We start from the raw sequence: 23,192 nt of genomic DNA on the forward strand, positions 1-23,192 counted from the left end.
AGTGAGCTCGGCCTTCAGCCTGCACTGCACACCCTCCAGCACCAGCGAGACATGGCACGCCTCACTGTCATGTTCAAGGTGCAACAGCAACGGGTGCTGCACTTACAGGCTCTCCGGCAGCCTGCCTGACATGCCAAAGTCACCACCAGAGCTGTCACACACGCCCATAGGGAGCTGCACCAGCCCAGGTGCAGAACATGACACTAGCAAAGACAGTTTCTGAACACATACATCGGCTGGTGGAACACGTTTGTTACCGTGCAGCCAAGTGTTGAGGGCTGGAACAAGCAGCAGTTCAAGACTGCAGTGAACATGTGGTTGCTACAGACAGACAAAGAGAGGCTTTCAGATAGAAGGCATTAACAGTGACTTCTCTAGCCTAATTTGCTGTACTAAATATGTAAAGTATATCTACAGCAACTATGTAAACACATATGATGTAGATTTGTATAAATAAAAAGAATTAAAAAAGAGAGAGAGAGAGAGAGAGAGAGAGAGAGAGAGAGAGAGAGAGAGAGAGAGAGAGAGAGAGAGAGAGAGAGAGAGAGAGAGAGAGAGAGAGAGAGAGAGAGAGAGAGAGAGAGAGAGAGAGAGAGAGAGAGAGAGAGAGAGAGAGAGAGAGAGAGAGAGAGAGAGAGAGAGAGAGAGAGAATTTTATTAGTAGTAATATTATTAGAAACAATATTTGTACTTAGTGTACTACTGCTTCAATTCCACAGCTATAAGCCAAGTTATACAGGTCTAATTATGAGATACTTTTTTCAAGAAAAAAGTGTCTAATGTGCCAGCAAATACAGTAATTCTGTATTTTTAGGTGGCCAGTGGCTGCATTTTCAAAACAAAAGAACCAGTCACTGTGATTGATATTGTACTTGCACAATAAATGTGACATACCGTATTTGACAGCTTATAAGACACATGGGCTTATGAGACACACCTCAGTTTTGGCAGGCATTAAAAAAAAAAAAAAAAAAAAAGATAAATAAGTGGGTTTAAGCTCTGAATATGAAGTGAAGGGTTTAACCTGACATCTGAAGCCCTCTCAGATGTATTCATATCCTTATTAGATTCAAATATTTTTCCTTGACAAAATTTATCTTTTGTAACTTATATGCAATTGTGTATGCATATTGTTTCCATGACTCCATTATGTTGTAGTAATGAAATCTGGAGATTTTAAAAACTATTGCATAAACTGTATTGCATGAATATTGTGCAGACCATCGCCACTAGTCGCCCTATCTCATGACACTCTCTTCACTTATAAAATATTTTTTGTTAGGTAGTAAGCTATTTTCTAAAAAAAAAACAGTATTTTCTCATTAGCTTCAAGTTTCGATGAACGTGTATGCAAGGTAAGAATGTTAAAAGATAGGTGCAACTTCAGTTGTATGGTGTGTAACTGACTGCGAATTTGTTTTGGTACATGTAATGTAAGTGTTGTCACTTAATTTCCTCCTAACTAGTGTTATTTTATGTGAATTACCAGTAAGTACGACCTGTTATACATTGCTACCTTACAAAAATTAGTTGTTTTTGTGGTGTAGAAGCAATCATCATTTTGTTTACATGTGCGAAGATGTTTGGGGTTTAATTTAAGGGCCACTGTTGCCAAAGACTTACCACTAGCCACTGCCCCAAAGCTGAACCTTGGCCTTATAAAATGCAGGCTCATTTTCTGAGACCGTTTTTTGGAAAAAAGAGCATCTTATAAAGCCATCAAATATGCACGAATGAACTCACCTTTACTGGGGAAGATCAGTGTCTGCCTATCCATTATATGCATGGGTGTGTTGCTTCTGAGTGTTGTCAAGGGAACGAGCAAGCTTACTTCCCCCCAAAAAACAGATAAATCTTTAAAAATTGCTGTCAGCATTATAAATAATTTAGAATGGGTATACATGTGGTTTAAATTACTGAGAATGAGAAGCTCTATCTGATGAGAAGGTTGAGAAAAACTATGTTGAGACTGGTGTAAAAGTAAAAGAATACCAATGTCTGCATATGCAGTGGTTATGGAGAGAGTGTGTTGAAGTGGAGAGACTTTTGAAGGGAGTAAGTTACTTTCTTGCCTTGCATCCATTTCACCTGACTAAATATTGCTAGCGCCTAATGAAACCTTTGCCTTGAGTGCTGATACTGTGATTTTAGCACTAGTGACTGCAAGGGAACATTGCTTTAGAATGAATGCATGCTGGCAATGAAAGTGATTCTTTTTGTTAACCACTGGGTGAGTTGTCACTGGGACCACAGCACAGTGATAAAGTGCTTGAACATTTCATCACAGACATCAGCTGATTGGCACTCATTCTGCAGCAAAGTCATGGATTTCTGGTTTATTCATCAAGCGATTATTGGTGATCTTGGGATGCTCATGGAAATAAACAAGATCTTCATCATGTAATGACAGTACAAGAGAGGATGTGTGCTGTCCCAAGTTTGGCTCTTCAGAGGGATAGAGCACCCCACCTAGAAAAGGTACAATGTGCCACTGGTGGGCTAAGTGGATGCGGCTGAGCAGCGAGATAAAGATATGCTTCTCCCACTCAGTGAAAAATATATCCGCTGTGGGTCTGTGATCATGAGTGACTGCTGGGGAGCATACAAAAAACCTGCAGAACTTTAGTATACCCAAATCATTAATCATGCTGTAAACTTTTTAGACCAAGTGGAAAGAGCAGATGAAGCACCCGGGTACACAAAGCTAATTTCTTTAATAATACCTGATCCAGTATTTATTTATCAAGGTTCACAAAGAGGAAACCCTCCTACACCAATTGTTCGTGCAGGTGGCATTGCTCTATCCCCTCAGGGCACCCAACATTGATAGCCTGTTCCTCTCAATGACATCTCCAGTGATGAGGAAGAACTGGAATAAGGTAATGATTTCATATGCATTTCTTAGCCATGCCAGTTAAGCTAGGATAGGTTAGGTCTGTTAGGTTAGATTAATTTGCTTAGGTTAGTTTGGTCAGGTAAGGTTAGATTAGTTTGGTTAACTTAAGTTAGATTAGATTAGTTTGGTTAGGATAGTTTTGTTAGGTTGGGTTAGGTGGTGGAGCATGATGGCCAGCTGGCAGCCACAGATGAGTGGCAGCCAGTCCTCTCAAGGGAAACACTGCAAGTGACTGTTGCTGTTGTGGTACTTATTTGTGAGGATGAAACTATTTTTGGTAAAAATTTACAACTCCTTACATAACCAGCCCCCTTCTCTCCAACAAGTTTGGGAGACCTGTGGGGAATCAGGGGTTTTGGTGTGGGGTGGAACATGGAGAGCAAGGTTTTATGGTGGAAAACCAAATTAGGGCAAATTTGGACATTCATGAAAAGTCTAAGGGTCAGATGCCATGTTTTGATGAGTGGGAAAATTCCTAACTTAACCAGGGGGCTTCATTGCCCCCTTCAAGAACACTAACCTAACCTAGCAACCTAGCATTATTTACCTAACTTAACCTATCATTACTAACCTAACCTAACCAGGAGGCTTTGCCCTTCTTGGCCCTCCCTTAAGGACACTAAACTAACCAAGCATTACCTAGCCTAACATTACCTAACCTAACCAATGTGCACTGCAGCAGTCACATGCTATTCCTCACGACCAGCATCTGAAATCATCATATACTAAGAAATAAGATCCATTAACATTCACCAAGTGAGGAAATAGTGCCAAACTTCAAGGTTGTGAAGACAAAAGCTGCCATTTTCAAGGGTATATAAAAAAATGTAGATCACAATCTTCCAAACTTATCATGACAGCTGGAGTCAAACCAGCAAGGCATTGTGACACCCTCCCTCACAGAGCAGCAAGGAACAATACCCTCATAGCGTCCTTTGCCAAACTTCAAGGTTGTGAAGACAAAAGCTGTCATTTTCAAGGGTATATAAAAAAAATGTAGATCACAATCTTCCAAACTTATCATGACAGCTGGAGTCAAACCAGCAAGGCACTGTGACACCCTCCCTCACAGAGCAGCAAGGAACAATACCCTCATAGCGTCCTTTATATATCTTGCAAGTAAAATGATGTGCCTCATAATAAAATGTCCATAATAAAATGATTATTGTTCAATAGTTTTGATGCAACAAACAAGCTGAGTTTATGTATGGTCAAAAAATACTTTCTATATATTTCACTCACATATGAACTACTTCCTGAAGCAGATAAGAAGTGTTCCAGGACTCAGTGTGTGAAAGGAGCCATACTGTACAAACAATTTGTGGACATTGGCTCTGGGACGCACCTCTGTTTTCAACACGGATTTGTGAATCAACTATAGGAGAAAGCTGTCTAAAACTTTTAGAGACGTACACTACAGTAAGTATATTATATCATTATGCCAATCTTCGATGGCAAAGTAACAAGGCATTATTGTAAATGTTAATGCTATTTCTTTTCATTTTTATTGCAAAACATTAGTTTCTGAGGGGATGGGGGTTCAAGGGATAGAGTAAAAAATAAAAAATAAAGATTTGTGTGGAAAATAACATTAATTCAAAACAAACTAAAAACTAGCAGAAAAAATTGTTTAATCCAGAACAGAGACTGGTGAAAGAGTAAAAATTGACCGAGACATCTCGATAGCATTCTTAGAAAGATGATGCTGAACACAGTCTATTTAATTCACTCTTTCTCTGAAGGCTAAGTTTAAAGTGTGTGTGAATACAGGCTATTTTCGATGTTTCGCACTGGAGGGTCGGTCCTAGCAGGATGAAAAATTACCACCACCACCGGTCATTTAAGGGTTAACCCCCCAATGGATAGCATAGCGCAGAACATGCTAATGTTTACCAAAGTTTGTTATTTACATCGAAACGGATTACGGTAAAGTAAAATTTACCAATCTAATGGCATTTTCAAATTATCCCAACTCACAACACCAGCTCCCCAACCCCTACCTTAAGGCTGACAATAACCAACTAGGATGTGGTGCGCTCAAATATCAACTTACCTTTCTTGCGATTTTGTCCCATATTGTCCCAATATCATCAACAAGGCACGACGTCCGCAAAGGTATTGCTCGCTTTATTTACGAGTGGTATGGCAGCAGCAGTTCCATCACGTGTGAGGCAACACTGCACATTTAGGCACTCACGGCTCGCCACTTGGATTCCGACGCTATTGCTGGACTTGTCTTCTTACCACACTCCCCAGTGTTTATGTACAGTGCGATTTATACATTACAGCCAATGCATAACTTCCTGAAACAGTTGTGTAACAGTACGCAGAACAACACGGTCCATAATACTGATGATGACTGCCGCCAATAATTCCAGGTTGAATAACTCATAAACATACTACTAATGCTTGTAATAACTCTTATAGCTATATTATCACCGGAATACTTTTTAACATTTTTTTTTTTTTCGTGTAGGACGGGCACTGGCAAAGGGTAACAAAACTGTAATAAAAAAAAAAAGATTCAATACGGTTTCGATCCCCAAACATGCAAAGTGGTAGTCCAAAATTACTGGATAAATTTCCTAAAACCTACCTCTTGAAAGAGTTCATGTCATAGGAAGGTGGATATATAGAAGCAGGCAGGGAGTTCCAGAGTTTACCAGAGAAAGGGATGGATGATTGAAAATTATTAACTCTTAAATTAGAGGTGAGGAGAGAATATGGGTGAGCGAAAGAAAGTCATGCAGCGAGGCCACTGGAGGAGAGGAAGTATGCAGCTAGCAAGATCAGAAGAGTAGTTGGCATGAAAATAGCGGTAGAAGATAGCAAGAGATGCAGCATTGCGACGATGAGAAAGAAGCTGAAGACATCCAGTTCGGGGAGAGGAGTTGCTTCAACGAAAAGCTTTTGATTCCACCCAGTCTAAAAGAGCGTATGAGTTGAACCCCATAGACGTGTGAAGCATACTACATACATGGACGGATCAGGCCTTTGTACAGGGGGAGAGATAAAAAAACTGGCATAGACAACTCAGAATACCTAACTTCATAGAGGTTGTTTTAGCTAGAGATGAGATGTGAAGTTTCCAGTTTAGATCATAAGTAAAGGACAGACAGGATTTTCAGTGAAGGAGAAAGGGGCAGTTGAGTTATTCAAGAAGAGGAGATAGTTGTCTGGAAGGATGTGTTGAGTTGATAGATGGAGGAATTGAGTTTTTGAGGCATTGAACAATAGTAATTTTGCTCTGCCCCAATCAGAAATTCTAGAGAGATCACAAGTCAGGCGTTTTGTAGCTTCCCTGCATGGCTATTTACTTCCTGAAGGCTGGGCATCTATGAAAAGACAAGGAAAAGTGCAAGGTGGTATCATCAGGGTAGGAGTGGATAGGACGAAGTTTGGTTTAGAAGATCATTAATGAATAACAGGAAGATAGTGGGTGACAGGACAGAACCCTGAGGAACACCACTGTTAATAGATTTAGAAGAACAATGACCGTCTACCACAGCAGCAATAGAATGGTCAGAAAGGAAACTTGAGATGAAGTTATAGAGAGAAGGATGGAAGCTGTAGGAGGCTAGTTTGGAAATCAAAGTTTTGTGCCTCACTCTGTCAAAAGCTTTTCATATATCCAAGGCAACAGCAAAAGTTTCACCAAAATCTTCAAAAGAGGATGACCAGGACTCAGTAAGGAAAGCCAGATCACCAGTAGAGTGCCCTTGATGGAACCCATACTGCCAATCAGATGGAATTTTTTGAAGTGATAGATGTTTAAGAATCTTCCTGTTGAGGATAGATTAAAAAAACTTTTGATAAGCAGGAAATTAAAGCAATAGGATGGTAGCTTGAGGGATTAGAATGGTCACCCTTTTTAGAAACAGGTTGAATGTAGGCAAACTTCCAGCAAGAAGGAAAAGTAGATATCAATAGACAGAGTTGAAAGAGCTTGACTAGGCAAGGTGCAAGCATGGAGGCACAGTTTTGGAGAACAATAGGAGGGACCCCATCAGGTCCATAAGCTTTCTGAGAGTTTAAGACAGGGAAGGCATAGAAAACATCACTGCAAAATATCTTAATGGTTAGCATAAGGTAGTCAGAGGGTGGAAGAGATGGAGAAACGAGTCCTGAATCATCCAAGGTAGAGTTTTAAGAAGTAGATTAGATAGCAGTGGCACCATCAAATTGAAATAAAGGAAGGAAAGAAAGAAGCAAAGTTACTGGAGATATTTTTGGCTAGGTGCCAGAAGTCACAAGGGGAGTTAGATCTTGAAAGATTTTGACACTTTCTATTAGTGAAAGAATTTCTAGCTAGTTGGAGAACAGACTTGGCATGATTCTGGGTACAAATATAAAATGCATGAGAATCAGGTGATGGAAGTACTTTTGTGTGCCACCTCTCTGTCATGTATAGCACAAGAATGGGCTATGTTAAACCAAGGTTTGGAAGGTTGAGAGTGAGGAATGTATGCCTCCATGCCAGATATTATCACCTCTGTTATGCACTCACCACATAGAGATAGGTCTCTGACATGGAGCCAGTAGTCCAAAAAAAAAAATCAGCATAATACCTCTTCAGGTCCCCCCATTTACAAAGGCAAAACACCAGAGGCATGTACCTCCACTTTTAGGGATTTTGTGGAGGGATTGGAGGGATAGGACAAGATCCAGATATGTGATTGTGACAGGAGGAGCCCAACAGAGAAAATAGGGTGACAGTACCAATGTGTCTTATTCATAATATAAGGCTTTTCAAATCTTTTTCCTTTTTTTGGTGGGGAGAGGGTCAGGAGAGCCGGGTGGGGGACAGGGGAGCCACAATCACATTCTACTGTACCACTTCGGTTTCCTAAAAGCAGTAGGTTCTTGGGGCCTGGCTCCTCCTGGCCTGAGCTTCCTTCCAGCGTTCCATCATGCGCACTAGAGCTCTTGGTACATCCTGATTTGACCTCTCAAGGATATTGATTAGTTTCTCAGCTCTAGCCCAGCAGAACAATTGGAGGTTAGGAAAAGGTTAAGAATGTTGGGCGTGTCACTTTAAACACTTTAAACACTTTAAACACTTTATTATGTTTGTCTGTAATACATATATAAGCTTAAGGTACAATTAATTGAAAGACAAACAGCCCCTTATGAAGCACAAGCTTTTTGGGCACACTTAATATCTACTTAATACTGAAATGTAAAACAACACTAAACTAAAAATCTAATTGAAGAAAATGTAAAAAAAAAAAAATTAAAAGCAATAACAAAAGATTTAGGGATAAATGGCTTTGCAAGAACAGGAAGGAAAGGAGAAAAATCATAATTATACATGAGAAATAGAGAAAATTGAAGTGGAATCTGATTATAAACAAGCAAATATTAGTTTTGAGAATAATTAAACAAACAGAAATAAATATGTATATATACTAGAGGTTATAAACTATTTTAGTTACAGAGGATATGAACTATTTGGTTACAATACCAAGAAACAAAATAATTGATATTGATAAAAATTGATTGAAGTACAAGATGTGTCAGTATTGAGACAATAAATATTCTTTTAGTTTTCTCTTAAAGATATTTACGCTTAATGAATTTTTTATGTGTGACAGGGTACTATTCCATATTTTGGGACCTTTATACATTAGAGAGTGTTGGTAGAGAGTTAAGGTATGATGGGGAATCTGTAGAGAATGCCTGTAGCGTGTGGAGTGGTTATGAGTTAGGGTCAGGGTATTGTTGTTGTTGGAATTTATCAATTTGAACATGTATGATGCAATAGAGAAGTTTGATAAGTCAGAGAGTTGAAGGATTTTCATAGATTTAAAGAGTGGAGGTGTGTGTTGGAGGAAGTCACTATTAGTCATGATTCTAATAATTTTCTTGTGGAGGATGTTTAGATTTTGTAGATGACATGGGTAGGTAGTGGACCAAATTGGATTACAGTAGGTTAAGTGTGGGTATATATGGGCATAATACATGATTTTCATAATTTCCACTGGAACAAAGTTTTTTATTTTCAGCAATAGAGCTATTGATCTAGATAATTTTAGGCAAAGGTTTGATATGTGATATTTAAAGGTAAGATTATTGTCAAATGTGACTCCAAGAAATTTTGTCTTAGAAACTTGCGTGATATCTTTATCTAATATGGTAAGTCTAGGTAAGGGTTGGTATTTGGTGGTGGTATTTGTAAATAACATGTAGAAAGTTTTAGCTGTGTTAATTGTTAGGCGATTTGCAAGACACCATTCAGAAAAGGCAGATAATTCTAGGTTGGCTCTGTAGATTAGGTCAGTAGGATTATCACCAATCATGTACAAGGTGGAGTCATCAGCAAACTGTATAGTGTTGAAAGCAGTAGAGGCATTGCTGATATCGTTGATATATATCAGGAAAAGAATAGGGCCTAAGATGCTACCTTGTGGCATGCCAAGATGTATAGGTTTGATGGTTGATTTAGAGTTATTGTAGGATGTAAAATGAGATCGGCCAGTTAAATATGATTTGAACCAATTTTCCACACAACCGCGAATACCATAGTGACGTAATTTGTCTATTAGAATGTTTGGGTCAACTGTGTCAAAAGCTTTGCTGAAATCAATGAAAATGGATATTATAGACTTATGTTTATTCAAGGCATCGTGTAGGTCAGAGGTAAACACATTTATAGCGTCAAAAGTATTTAGTCCGGGGCGGAAACCAAATTGCCTATTATTTAAGAATTTTTGTGAATTGAGGTAGTTCATGAGGAAGTTCTTCATAATGATTTCAAATATTTTAGAGAACACTGGTAAAATAGAGATTGGTCGGTAGTTTGAGATATTAGTTTTACTTCCCGATTTATGGATAGGGATAATTTTTGCCAGCTTGAATCTATTAGGGAAAACTCCATCTTTTATTGAATCATTGAATAATTTTGAGAGTGGCTCTGCTAGAAGATTTTTGTTCTCTTTGATTATTTTCACAGGTATTTCATCCGTAGGGCATTTTTTATTTTTTAAGGCAGAAATAGCTTTTATTATGTCATTTCCTGTCACTATGGGAATATTCATGGAATTTAGGAAATTACCTCTGAGATAAGAAATGTGTGAGTTTTGAGCTCTAGGAAGCTGGGAGCTAAGTTGAGGTGCAATTTGTGAAAAATAGGTGTTGAATGCATTAATTTTGAAATTTCATGTGGAGTGTGTAGGACTGTGTCATTATAGTGTAGTGTGTGGGAGACCGTCTTGTTATTATTATTAATGTTTTCTATTTCGGTAATTAGTTCCCAAACTTTTTTTGTGTTAAGTCTAAAATTTTCAAACCTTTGTAGGTAATATTCAGATTTCTTGCGTTTTATTAAGTTATTTAGATAATTTCTGTAATGTTTGTAGTGGTCCATTGTAATTGACCCTAGTTTGTATAGTTTGTACAGCTGATATTTATGTTTTGTTGAATTTATTAACCCCTGTGTTAACCAAGGCTTACTTAGTCTTTTGGATGTGATAGTTTTGGTTATTTTGGGGAAGCAGGAATAGTATATTTTATATAATTTATCCAGAAATATGTCGCAGTTTGTGTTTGTGTCACTGCTAGTGAGGTAGAGATTCCAGTCTGTATTTGATAGGGTCTGTGTGAATTTCAACCGATTTACTCTATTTTGTAGCCTAAAATCAACTTTGTGGTGAATATTGCACACTTTATCAGAGACTGGAATATTAATAAACACTGGAAGGTGGTCACTGATAGGAAAGTGGAAAATTCCAGAAGAGACTGGTTCATTGAAGTTTGTCCAGACGTGATCCAATAAAGATGGGGCTGCAGTTGTATTTATGTCTGAAAATCTTGTTGGTCGAGATATATGTGGGAAGTAATTGTTTGATTGCATAGTTGTAATGAAAGAGTTAGTAGGAGGGTGTGACACATGTTCAAGAAGGTTTATATTGAAGTCACCTATGAGTATATTCCTGTTGTTTGTGAAAAAGTTATTTGAAAGAAGATTATCAATATATGCATTAAATTCATTTACTTTAGCATGTTTACTATTTGGTCTGTAAATACAAGAAACAGAGTAGGAGGTAGTAGGTAGAATAATTTTCACACTACATAGTTCAGCATTTTCATCACACATGCAAAAATCCTTAATAATTTCACTTTGTAGGTCAATATTTACATAAATTGCAACACCCCCACCTGGAGAGTATAAAGGCCTGTGAACATGATATGACTTATAGCCATCAATTTCGTGAAGGTGAACATTATTTGCATTGAGCCAGGTTTCACTTATACATAAGATATCAGGGAGTTTGGGAAGAGATTTGATAAAAGAGATTACTTGGTCATAATTTTTGTTTAGTGAGTGGGCATTTATATGGAGAATATTGATATAGTCAGCGCTACTTCTTGGTATAACATTCATGTATGAGGTAAGGTCATGATAATTACAGATATCATCTAACTCAAGAGATAAGTACATGGAATTTATTATTTCTATGCCGATGCTATCAGATTCATTGTTGTCTTCTAAGTCGTTGAAAAGTGTATTGAGGAGATTCTCACTAGTAAAGTTCATGATATAGAAAGGGGAATTAAAGAAAGGCTAGTAGAAAAGGGGGCAAGTATGGGTAGCAGAGAGGGAGGAGGGAGTGGAAGGGATTTGGAAAAGTTTAAGGGAGAGGAAAGGAAGGATATGATAAGTAGAGATAGAGAAGAATAATCAAAGAATAAGGAAATACATAATAAAAAATAAAAATTAAAATTAAATAAAAAGAAATTGAAAGGCTTACCAGGTATGTCATAAGAAGGGTGGAAGGTAGATTGCAAAATGTTTGCAGAATTTGGTGATCAAAAGGATTAAGTTGATAAAACTATAAATGTTCAAGATATTGGCAAAGTAAAGATGATAGAATAAAGCTTCATACCCAAGATATTGGCAAAGTAATAGATAAATAGGCAAAGTAGTAGATGATAAAAGAAAGTTTCATATGATGAAATCTAGAAAAAATTAAGATGAATAATAATAAGTTGGAGACATGCATAGGATATGACATATAAAATATATACACAGGAAAGGATAATGAATACATTACGAGTATATATATATAAATTAAATAGACATAAAGATTTCTAGAATGTTTGGTAGGAAATATTGCATCATGTTGAGTTGAGAGCACATTTAAGACTGGGTCAGAACAGGATATTTATCTAGGAAAATGTTCAAAGACTGTTCAGTGGTTATCATGTGTTTATGACTAGATGTTTTTAATTTAACAAAGATCTTTCCATCCTTTGTGTAGCACTGTTGGAAAAGCTCCTTGTTTTTTTTCCTGATACCCCAAACTGTACTGAAGATATTGCGTCGTTTTGGAGTGAGACTTTCATTAATATAGAGGCTAGGTTTAACTTTTACACAGGCATCCATTATTTCTGCCTTCTTTGATATATTTAGCAGCTTTACAATTATTGGTCTCTCTTTGTTTTGACTTTTTGAACCTAACCTGTGAGCAACATTGATGTCAGCATGACTTAAATTGATGTGCAGATTATCTTTAACTGAATTCACAACAAGGTCAGTTGAGTTTTCATGGTTTTGTTCTCTGGGCAATGCAGGATCCAAGACAGTCAGGAATATGAGTTTGGTGTTGCATCAATTGCTCTAGGTTGTGGAGGATAGCAAAGTTAAAAGCTAGTTCACCAGGATCGTCAGTGAAGGGAGAGAAAAACCAAAGCTGGTGGTGAACATTGAAGTCTCCAAGAATGGAGATCTTCACAAAAGGGAAAAGAGTCATAATGTACTCCAAATTGGAAGTTAAATAGTAAACAAATTTCTTATAGTCAGAAGAGTTAGGTGAGAGGCATACAGCATCAATAAATTTAGTTTGAGAGTGATTCTGTAATCATAACCAGATGGTGGAAAACTTGGAAGATTCAAGAGCATAAGAACAAGAGCAGGTTAAGTCATTGCTCTCATAAATGCAACATTCAGCTTTGGATTGAAAATGAGAGAGAAAAAGTAGGAGGGAACAGAAAAGGGGGATACTGTCAGTTGCTTCAGACACCTGTGTTTCAGTGAGGAAAAGATGAGGTTTAATAGAGGAGAGGTGATATTCTATAGGTTGAAAATTAGATGGAAGGCTGCAATTGTCACAGAAGTTTAAGAAAGTAAAAGTTGACAGGGGTGTCAAGATAATTATGGTCAATAACAGAATTTAGAGAGAAGGGTGTGTATGCAATTAGGTGCATGGAGTTTTGTGAAGAATTCTTTCACAAGTGTCTCTACTCCTCACAAAACTTTTTTTCTGGTAGTTTTTTGGTCCGTTTTGAATTAATCTGCATGTTACTTTTCCTGCAAATGTTTCTTTTTTTAATTTATTTTACCCCAACCCTCAATCAGAAACTAATGTTTTGTGATAAAAAAAAAAGAAAAGCAGATTAATACAAAACAAACCAAAATTTAAAAGAAAAAATATATAGTTTTGTCCTTACCAATAAGTAACACCAAAGCTGTGTAGTCCACTAGTGTTGATATGTAGTCCCCAGCTGGCTAGGCTGCATCCAACAGGTCTGAGTTGCTACTTGTGCATTTTCCTTTCAGTGTTACCACATTGGATGAGAATACACTCTCTCTCTCACTCTCCAGACAAGATATATGATCACTTTTATGTTGCTAGATGTGCATAGTCTCTCTCTCTCTCTCTCTCTCTCTCTCTCTCTCTCTCTCTCTCTCTCTCTCTCTCTCTCTCTCTCTCTCTCTCTCTCTCTCTCTCTCTCTCTCTCTCTCTCTCTCTCTCTCTCTCTCTCTCTCTCTCTCTCTCTCTCTCTCTCTCTCTCTCTCTCTCTCTCTCTCTCTCTCTCCACAAGAATATGATCACAGACCACACATCGACACAACAGCCATAGTGTGTGTCATTCACCTACAGTCATCTGCTGATCACTCAGTCAACCCTTACCCCTATGGCAGTGGTTCTTAACCTTTTTCAGTGCCCATACCCCTTGACATCTCAGAAAATTTTCTCATACCCTCATCCAATATAAATACAATATAAACATATGAAAAGGATTAGTGATACAAACCTTGCTAAGAAATTATTAGATTTTTCAATTACTGAACAAGAGTACTTATTATTTCAAATGAAAAGTGTCAGTTAGTAGGATAAAATGAATGCACATTATAACAGGTGTTACTATATATAAAGTGTATATGCCTCACGTTAATATTCCTTGGTAATCATAAGTGAAATGTTCAATAGTTTCCTACTTGCATGAAGACACATCTAATATGCTTAAGTATCAGTATGCAATGCTATCTGAAGCACCAAAGCCAATGCACACTTGTTAGTAGAGTGTGTTTGACCCACTGGTTGCCTGCAGGCATCCCTCACAGCCAAAATGGGCAGGAAAGTGGCCGAGGTAAATACTTTAATTTTGTAGTAAAAACTGTTTGTCATAGTGCCAAGTTGATTGCATGTATTGTTAATGAATACTGTAATCTGTTGAAAGTGTTTGATATCAGTGTATAATATTATTTTGTAAGAAACTGAGACCAAGAACTTGTTCACAGTTCTTATGGTCATGCCCACCTCAGCCATAAATGTCAGAGAGAGAGAACTACCTTTCTTCAATCCTATGATGATGGGCGTGATCAGTAAGGCAGATCACCTGAGAGCTAATGAAGGCCTGCCAGTGTGGCTACAGTAAGAACTCAACCCACAAGCAAGAAACTGGCTCCACATGAGACCGTAGCATAAGGGATGAAGGGACACTGAGATAAGGCTATAGGCTGACCTCTGAGGCCCCAGGGTCAGCTCTACCCTTGACAACCACCACTCCCTTCTACCCACAGTGCTTCGCCACCATTTTGTAGAACCGATGGTCACAGGCAAGAAGGTATAATAGTATGTATGTACACTGAATTGAGTAGCCTAAGAGAACAAAAATTACCCAAATTAGCTATAGTATTAGAGTGGTAATTTTAATTGCTCTTTCAGTGTCTCAGTATTGATACTATTAAGTTGTTAGATATATATGATACTGAGGAAATCAATGTGATAGATAGCCTTAGAGAAGGTGAGGATGAGCAAATGGACAAGGGTCAACCTTATAATGAAGTTAGTGTCAGAAGACAAGTGCTGACCGACAAAGGAAAGGAATATCAAGTCAGTGTAACCAAGGGAAGAGCAGAGTCCTGTAAGTGGATATGGAGCAGTGTTACAAGCAAAATTAGGAAAAGACTAAACATTGTAATTAGCCCCCTTTGAATCAGAGCCCATGACAAATGAAGAAGTAGAGGCATTTTATCAATATTATGCAGAATACATAAAACTAGTGGAAATAGGGCCAGAAAGATCAGAGGAGCTAAATGAAGAACTCAAACACAACCAAAGAGTTCACCATGAAATATTAGAAAGTATATTGTAGCCGCACCAGCAGGTCTTAGCTCTCAGGTGATCTGTTTTACTGATCACACCCATCATCGTAGGATCAAGAAATTGCAGTTCTCTCTCTCTGACATTTATTGATGAAGTAGGCATGACCCTAAGAACTGTGAACAAGTTCTCGGTCTCAGTTTCTTATAAAATAACATTATACACTGATATTAAACACTTTCAACATATTACAGTATTCATTAACAATATATGCAATCAACTTGGCACTATGACTGTTACTGTATGTAAAGCGTATGTACCTCATGTCATTATTCCTCGGCATCTATGAGAAAAATGTTCAATAGTTTTCTATTTACATGAAAACGTGTAATATGTGTAATATGTGTGTAATATGTGTGTCCTCGACCCTACGATGATGGGTGTGATCAGTAAAACAGAGCACCTGAGAGCCAATTGATGCCCAGCCGGTGCGGCTACAGTAAGAACTCAGCCTACAAGCAAGAAATTGGCTCCATGTGAAACCGTAGCAAGAGTGAGTCACAGGACGAGGGGACGCTGACGTAAGCCTATAGGTTGACCTCTGAGGCCCCGGGGTCAGCTCTACCCTTGACGACAACCACTCCCTTCTACCCATTGTGCCTCGCCACCATTTTGTAGAATCCATGGTCACAGGCAAGAAAATATAATAGTATGTATGTGCACTGAATTGAGTAGCCTAAGTGAAAATTACCCACAATTAGCTAGTATTAAGAGTGGTAATTTAATTGCTCTTTCAGTGTCTCAGTATTGACACAATTAAGTTGTTAGATATGTCTGATACCGAGGAAATTAATGCCGTAGATGGCCTTAGGGAAAGTGAGGGTGAGCAAGTGGACAGGGATCAAACTTGTATTGAAGAAGTAGTGTCAGGGAGCGAGTGCTCACCGACAAAGGAAGAGAATATCAAGTCAGTGTAACCAAAGGAAGAGCAGAGTCCTGTAAGCGTAAATGGAGCAGTGTTACCAGCAAAATTAAGAAAGGATTAAAAATTGTAATTAGCCCCTTTGAATTAGAGCCCATGTCAAGTGAAGTAATAGAGGCATTTCATCAGTATTACGTGGAATACACAAAGCTGGTGGAACTAGAGCCAGAAAAGTCAGAGGAGCTAAATGAAGAGCTGGAACACAATCAACGAGTTCACCATGAAATATTAGGAAGTATAGAATGTAAAAGAAAGGAGTTAAAGAATGACAGAGGATCAATTTGTTCTAGCAAACGGTCTAGGCATTCTAGAGTCTCATCTACTTCATCACGTTCATCAGCAGCACAAAGAAAGCAAGAAGTAGCAGCAAAGGTAGCCAGACTTAGAAAGGAAATGGAATATCATGATAGTTTAGCAGAGGCAGAAGTTATGCTAGCTAAGACAAAAGCAGAGGCAGAAGCAATGTTCTCAAAGAAAAAGAAAGAGAGAGATTTAGCAGTTGCTAGTGCAGAACTTAATGCTTTTAGCTTAGTTGAAGAAGAAGTAAAAATGCTTCCAGGTAATGATGAAAGTGTAGAGAAGCAAAGTTATCTTCAACAATACATAGAGTCACAAAATGAAATGAAAGCACAAGCAATTGCAAATCAACAAAGTGACAATGCCATGCCTCACAAATATGTTACATTCCATGACCCACAGAAACCTTCTTCTTGCAATAGAGATAATGAATTGATGACAAATGAAGTACATGGACAAATATTTAGTGAACCTCAGGTAATAAATCTCAACCCTACAGCTCAAAGTCTTGTACCAAGCTCTCGTAGACACACTCATAATGTCAACATGCCTAATAATGTGAGACAGAATTATCAATCCTTTTCCCATCCTGGGGGAACCTTTGCAATCAACATACCTGATCCCAAGTGGAGCCTCCCTCCAATAGAGCCTAACACTTTTGATGGAGAACCCATGGAATTTCCAAGTTGGTTGAAAAACTTTGAAACTTATGTAGAGTCTAAAATTTCTATTGGTAAAGAGAGACTTGCCTACTTAGACAGGTATACAACTGGTGAGGCAAAGGATGCCATTAAAATTTTAATGCACTTTAACTCTGATGCTGACTATGTGCAAGCAAAGAAAAGTCTTAGTGATAGATTTGGAAACAAAAGCATCATAGCTGATGTTTACACAAAAAAGTTAATGAATTGGATACCAATCTCTCCGCATAATGGTCCAGCATTAACAGCATTCTCAGATTTTTTGAAGTGCTGTTTAGCTGCAATGAAACACACTTCTTATTTGTCATTTCTGAATGACCCTAGAGAGCAGAGAAAGGTGCTAGCAAAACTCCCTGAACATGTTGTTGAACATGTTGTTCATGGTTATGTACAGGGTGCCTAAAAATGGGTCACAAAGGAAAGGATTGCAGAAGAAGGAAAGTTTGTAAAGTATGTCAGAGATACCATCCCACAGCTCTTCACAATGATGATATGACAAGAACTGAGAGCCAAAGGGTGCCAGCACAAGCAACTCAGCCTAAAGATGATAAACCCACAGTAGTAGCAAATAAGGTCAAAGTTACAGAATCAGTGACACATGACATGCACACCATGATAGTTCCTGTATGGTTACATCATGTTAGTAATGAAGAGAATAAAGTTTTAGTGTATGCCCTGCTGGATGAGCAGTCTGATGCTTCATTCATCAAGGAAAGCACTCTGAATAAATTGGGAGTTAGTGGACCATCAGTGTCACTCAATATCCACACAATAAGTGGAAAACAAATCACTGATTCTATCAAAATTCATGGACTTAAAGTAAGAGGTTATAATGAAGAAGTGGAAATATCAATCCTTCAGCATATTCAACAGAAAACATTTCAGCTGGACGGAGTCAGATACCAAGGCCCGAGACTGCTTGTGACTGGCCCCACTTAAAGGCAATCTCTGACAAACTAATGAAATATGACCCAAACGTTGACATAGGACTCCTCATTGGTCTTGATTTTGCAGAAGCCATTATGGCAGAAGAGCAAATAGCAGGTGATAGCAAGAAGCATCCCTGTGCTCGTAGGACAGAGCTAGGTTGGGGGATCATTGGTAAAATCTCACCCCATTCAAGTCCATTGGAGGATATAGTGGTAGTCTACAGAACAGTGACACAAGAAGTAGAAATCAATGAAGAAAAGAGGGTTAATTTCTTAGTGGTTCCTACTAAAACCAAAGAGATGATTAATCCTTCTCAAGTGAGAGATATGTTTGAACTCGACTTCAGTGATAGAAAGTCAGCTGACACTCCATTATCATATGAAGATAAAAGGTTTATGAGTAAGATGAAAGAAGGAGTACATCAGCTGAAGGATGGCCATTATGAGTTGCCCCTTCCTCTTAAAGATGATAACATCAAGCTTCCAAACAACAAACTATTAACAGAGCAGAGACTCAAGAAGTTAAGAGCTAAACTTGAGAAGGATAATCAACACAAAGGTGATTACAAAGTGTTCATGGATGATATGATTACAAAAGGTTATGCAGAGGTTGTACCGACAAAGGATTTAGTTAGGAATGATGGTAAGGTCTGGTACATTCCACATCATGGAGTGTATCATCCGAGAAAGCCAAAGAAGTTGAGAGTTGTCTTTGACTGTAGTGCAAACTACAGGAACCAGTCATTGAACAGTCACCTGTTACAAGGCCCAGACCTTACCAACAAACTTATTGGAGTGTTGTGTAGGTTTAGGCAAGAAAGGATTGCAATTGTGTGTGATATAGAAGTAATGTACCATCAAGTGAAGGTCAACCCAGAACACAGAGACATGTTAAGATTCCTTTGGTGGGAAAATGGTGACCTTAATAATGAGATAGCTGAATACAGGATGACAGCTCACCTGTTTGGAGCTACTTCATCTCCAAGTGTAGCCAACTTTGCTCCTAAGAAAGCTGCAGATGACTACGGGTGTGGATCTGATGCAGCCAAGTTTGTAAGAAACAACTTTTATGTTGATGATGGTTTGAAGTCAGTAGCTACAATGGATGAAGCTGTCACTCTTATTCAGCAGAGCAAAGAATTATGTTACAAGGGAGGTTTTAACCTTCATAAGTTCTTGTCAAACAACAAAGATGTATTAGCTGCAATTTCTCCTCATGAGAGAGCAGATGGAATTAAAAGTTTGGATTTTAGTAAGAATGAAGACACACTGCCTATAGAAACAACTTTGGGAGTTGAGTGGTGCATAGAATCTGACACATTTCAATTTAGAATAAAGCTGAAAGACAAGCCACTCACCAGGAGAGGCATTCTGTCAACAGTGAGCTCTATATATGACCCATTAGGTCTAGTGTCACCTCTCATACTGACTGGAAAGCAAATTTTACAAGAATTATGTAAGAATGCAGTTGAATGGGATGATGAGGTGCCAGATTATGTCAAACCTAAATGGATAAAATGGAAGGATGAGCTGCACAAACTAGATCAGTTAAAGGTACCTAGATGCTACAAACCTGATGACTTTGGGGAAGTAGAAAAGGTTGAACTCCATCACTTTTCAGATGCCTGTCAAGAGGGATATGGCCAGTGCTCATATATTAGATTAATTAGCAAGACTGGCCGAATTCATTGTGCATTAGTAATGGCAAAGTCATGTGTCACACCTCTAAAAACCATGACAATTCCCAGACTAGAACTAGCAGCAGCAGTGGTGTCAGTTGGAATCCATAAACTCTTGAAGGGAGAACTTGAATATAATAATGTGGAAAAAGGAGTATGTGGAATTCCTACAACTTAGAAATAAGTGGACAACACCAAAGAGGAATCTCAGTGTAAATGACATAGTTATCATCAAAGATCAGAATTTAGCAAGGAACCAGTGGAAACTGGGAAGAGTAACAGAAGTATCTCCTGATCATGATGGCCTAGTAAGAAAGGTTAAGGTCCTGGTTTCAGACTGTAATCTCGACAACCAGGGAAGACACATAAAGGCAAACAGGACCATCATAGAGGGGCCAATACATAGTCTAGTATTGCTGTTAGCAGGTAATGCATAATAATAGACCGGAGCATCCCCGCCAAGGAGCCAGTGTAACAAAACATATTATGTGCTAATCCTAGTTTTAAGGTACATACTAATGTTAATTTAAGGTAAATTGTTACACAATTTAGGGTAGCCATGTATGTATGTATGTATGTAAAGCGTATGTACCTCATGTCATTATTCCTCGGCATATATAAGTGAAATGTTCAATAGTTTTCTATTTGCATGAAAACGTGTAATATGTGTAAGTATCAGTATTCAATGCTATATTAAGCACCGAAGCCGATGCTCACTTGTTGGTAGTGTGGGGTTAACCTGCTAGTCGCCTGCGGGCATCACTCACGGCCAAGTCGCGCTCAGACAAAGACGGGCAGGATGGTGACCGAGGTAAATACTTTAATTTTGTAGTAAAAACTGATTGTCATAGTGCCAAGTCAATTGCATGTATTGTTAATGAATATTGTAATATGTTGAAAGTGTTTAATATCAGTGTATAATGATATTTTGTAAGAAATTGTGACCGAGAACTTGTTCGCAGTTCTTACAGTCATGCCTACCTCATCAATAAACGTGTCAGGGAGAACTGCCTTTCCTCGACCCTACGATGATGGGTGTGATCAGTAAAACAGATCACCTGAGAGCCAATTGATGCCCAGCTGGTGCAGCTACAATTATTATGCATTACCTTCTAACAGCAATACTAGATTATGTATTGGCTTCTCTATGATGGTCCTGTTTGCCTTTGTGCATCTTCCCTGGTTGTCGAGATTACAGTCTGACACCAGGACCTTAACCTTTCTTATTAGGCCATCATGATTAGGTGATACTTCTGTTACTCTTCCCAGTTTCCACTGGTTCCTAGCTACATTCTGATCCTTGATGATAACTGTGTCATTTACACTGAGATTCCTCTTTGGTGTTGTCCACTTATTTCTAAGTTGTAGAAATTGCACATACTCCTTTTTTCCACCTGGACCAGAACTAGTTGGCTAGGTATTGTACTCTGCTCCATCTCTTTATGCAATACAGCTCCTTCTTAATAAAAATACTTGGAGGAGGCAGTACTACCTTTGTTTTCGTAGTTAACAAATTACTGGGTGTCAGTGGTGTAGGACTTTCTGGGGAGTTAAGATGGTCCACAGTTAGGGGACAAACATTAATTATATTTTCAGCTTCTACTAAGAAGGTTCTCAGATCTTGGTCATCTAACTGGGTACCATGCTAATCAAGTAACATAGAAAGCACATTTCTTACTGTGCGTATCTGACTCTCCCAAACACCTCCCATGTGACTGGCATTGGGTATATTTATGTTAAATATAATCCAGTCACACTGGTCTTTCATGAGTTCTTGTCTGACTATCATTATTTATTTATTTCAAGCATTTCTCATACTCTGATTTGGCTCCTACAAAGTTAGTTCCTTGGTCACATCTCAACTGTCTTACAGGCCCTCTTCATCCTACAAAGTGACAATATGCATTTAGGAAGGAACTTGTATCCATGCTGTTGGCTGTCTCTGTGTGCACAGCTGTACATGCCATGCAAGTAAAGAACACTCCATATCTTTTAAGCTCTTTATGCCCCTCTTTGACATAGAAAGGGCCAAAGTAATCTACTGCTGAGTATGAAAAAGGAGGTGATGGTTCTAATCTGTCGATAGGTGGGTCTGCCATCTTCTGTCCCTGTGTTGTACTTCTAACTTTATGACAGATAATGCACTTTGAAATATGCCTTGATACTAGGGGTGATCCTCCTACTATCCAGTATCCACAGGACCTGATTTCATTTAAAGTTATCCCCCTGCCTTCATGATTTGTTCTTTTGTGGTGGTGGCATATTATCAGCTGGGTTATGTGTGATATTTTGGGAAGGATGACTGGATGTTTGGAGTCATCTGTCAGATCAGAAGTCCCCAATCTTCCTCCTACCCTCATGATACCATTTTTATCAATGAAGCGATCTAACTTATAGAGAGAACTGGTCTTGTCTAACACTTTTGCTTCTTTGCCATCGTTCCCTTTAATCAAAGAATTGTGGTTAGCAGATGACTTCAGTACATTTATCTCCTTTTGGAATGCCTTTGCTTGCAGTTGTTTTATAATGTTTTATAATTTCATTTTCAGCTTCTGACACTTCTGCTACATTTACTGGCTCATACGTGTCTCCTTTTACTTTAGTAATGCCATCACCTTTTCCTTTAAAGCTGTTCAGAAGCTTGAGGCATACAGCAACTGCCTTCTTTGCTTTAAACCAATTAGAAAAATACTCAAGTCTTTCTAGTATATCTGTGGGCTGTTGTGTACCTTCACTTCAGGGTCATTTTCATTTATGACCTTGTACTGAGGATGGCTATCCATTTTATTATGTTGCCAAAGGAATTCTAGGCCATTCCATCAGATCTTGCTATTGCACAATTCATCTGCTATCATCCCTCTAGATGCATGATCTGCTGGGTTATACTGTGTCTCTACAAATTTCCACTGATCTGGTGAAGTGTGATCTCTAATTGTTTCTACTCTATTTGCAAGATATACATGGAATCTCTGTTTCATTTGCTATGTAACCAAGGACTACTTTGCTGTCTGTCCAAAATACTTCTTCCACATTATTATACCCAAGTTCTCCCTTAAGGAGTTTATGGATTCTAACTGACAGCACTGCTGCTGCTAGTTCTAGTCTGTGAATTGTCATGGTTTTTAGAGGTGTGACACGTGACTTTGTCATTACTAATGCACGATGAATTTGGTCAGTCTTTCTAATTAATCTAATATATGAGCACTGGCCATATCCCTCTTGACAGGCATCTGAAAAGTGATGGAGTTCAACCTTTTCTACTTTCCCAAAGTCATCAGGTTTGTAACATCTAGGTACCTTTACCTGGTCTAGTTTGTGCAGCTCATCTTTCCATTTTATCCATTTAGGTTTGACATAATCTGGCACCTCATCATCCCAT

At 38.4% G+C, this 23,192-nt stretch overlaps 1 protein-coding gene across 2 annotated transcripts in view; it reads right to left on the reverse strand.

Annotated features, from left to right (window-relative positions):
* Positions 1–5,272, reverse strand: part of LOC135101705 (elongator complex protein 3) — a 201,442-nt gene extending 196,170 nt beyond the window's left edge. The window contains exon 1 of one of the 2 annotated variants that reach the window (XM_064006020.1): positions 4,950–5,271. In XM_064006020.1, the coding sequence (XP_063862090.1) occupies positions 4,950–4,971 (22 nt within the window). In that variant the 5' untranslated portion in view covers positions 4,972–5,271. Of the gene's footprint in view, positions 1–4,949 lie in introns of both variants that reach the window. The other variant, XM_064006021.1, reaches the window with a different exon arrangement.
* Positions 5,273–23,192: the final 17,920 nt, after the last annotated feature.

Source organism: Scylla paramamosain, chromosome 1, assembly GCF_035594125.1.
Source record: "Scylla paramamosain isolate STU-SP2022 chromosome 1, ASM3559412v1, whole genome shotgun sequence".
NCBI lineage: Eukaryota > Metazoa > Arthropoda > Malacostraca > Decapoda > Portunidae > Scylla > Scylla paramamosain.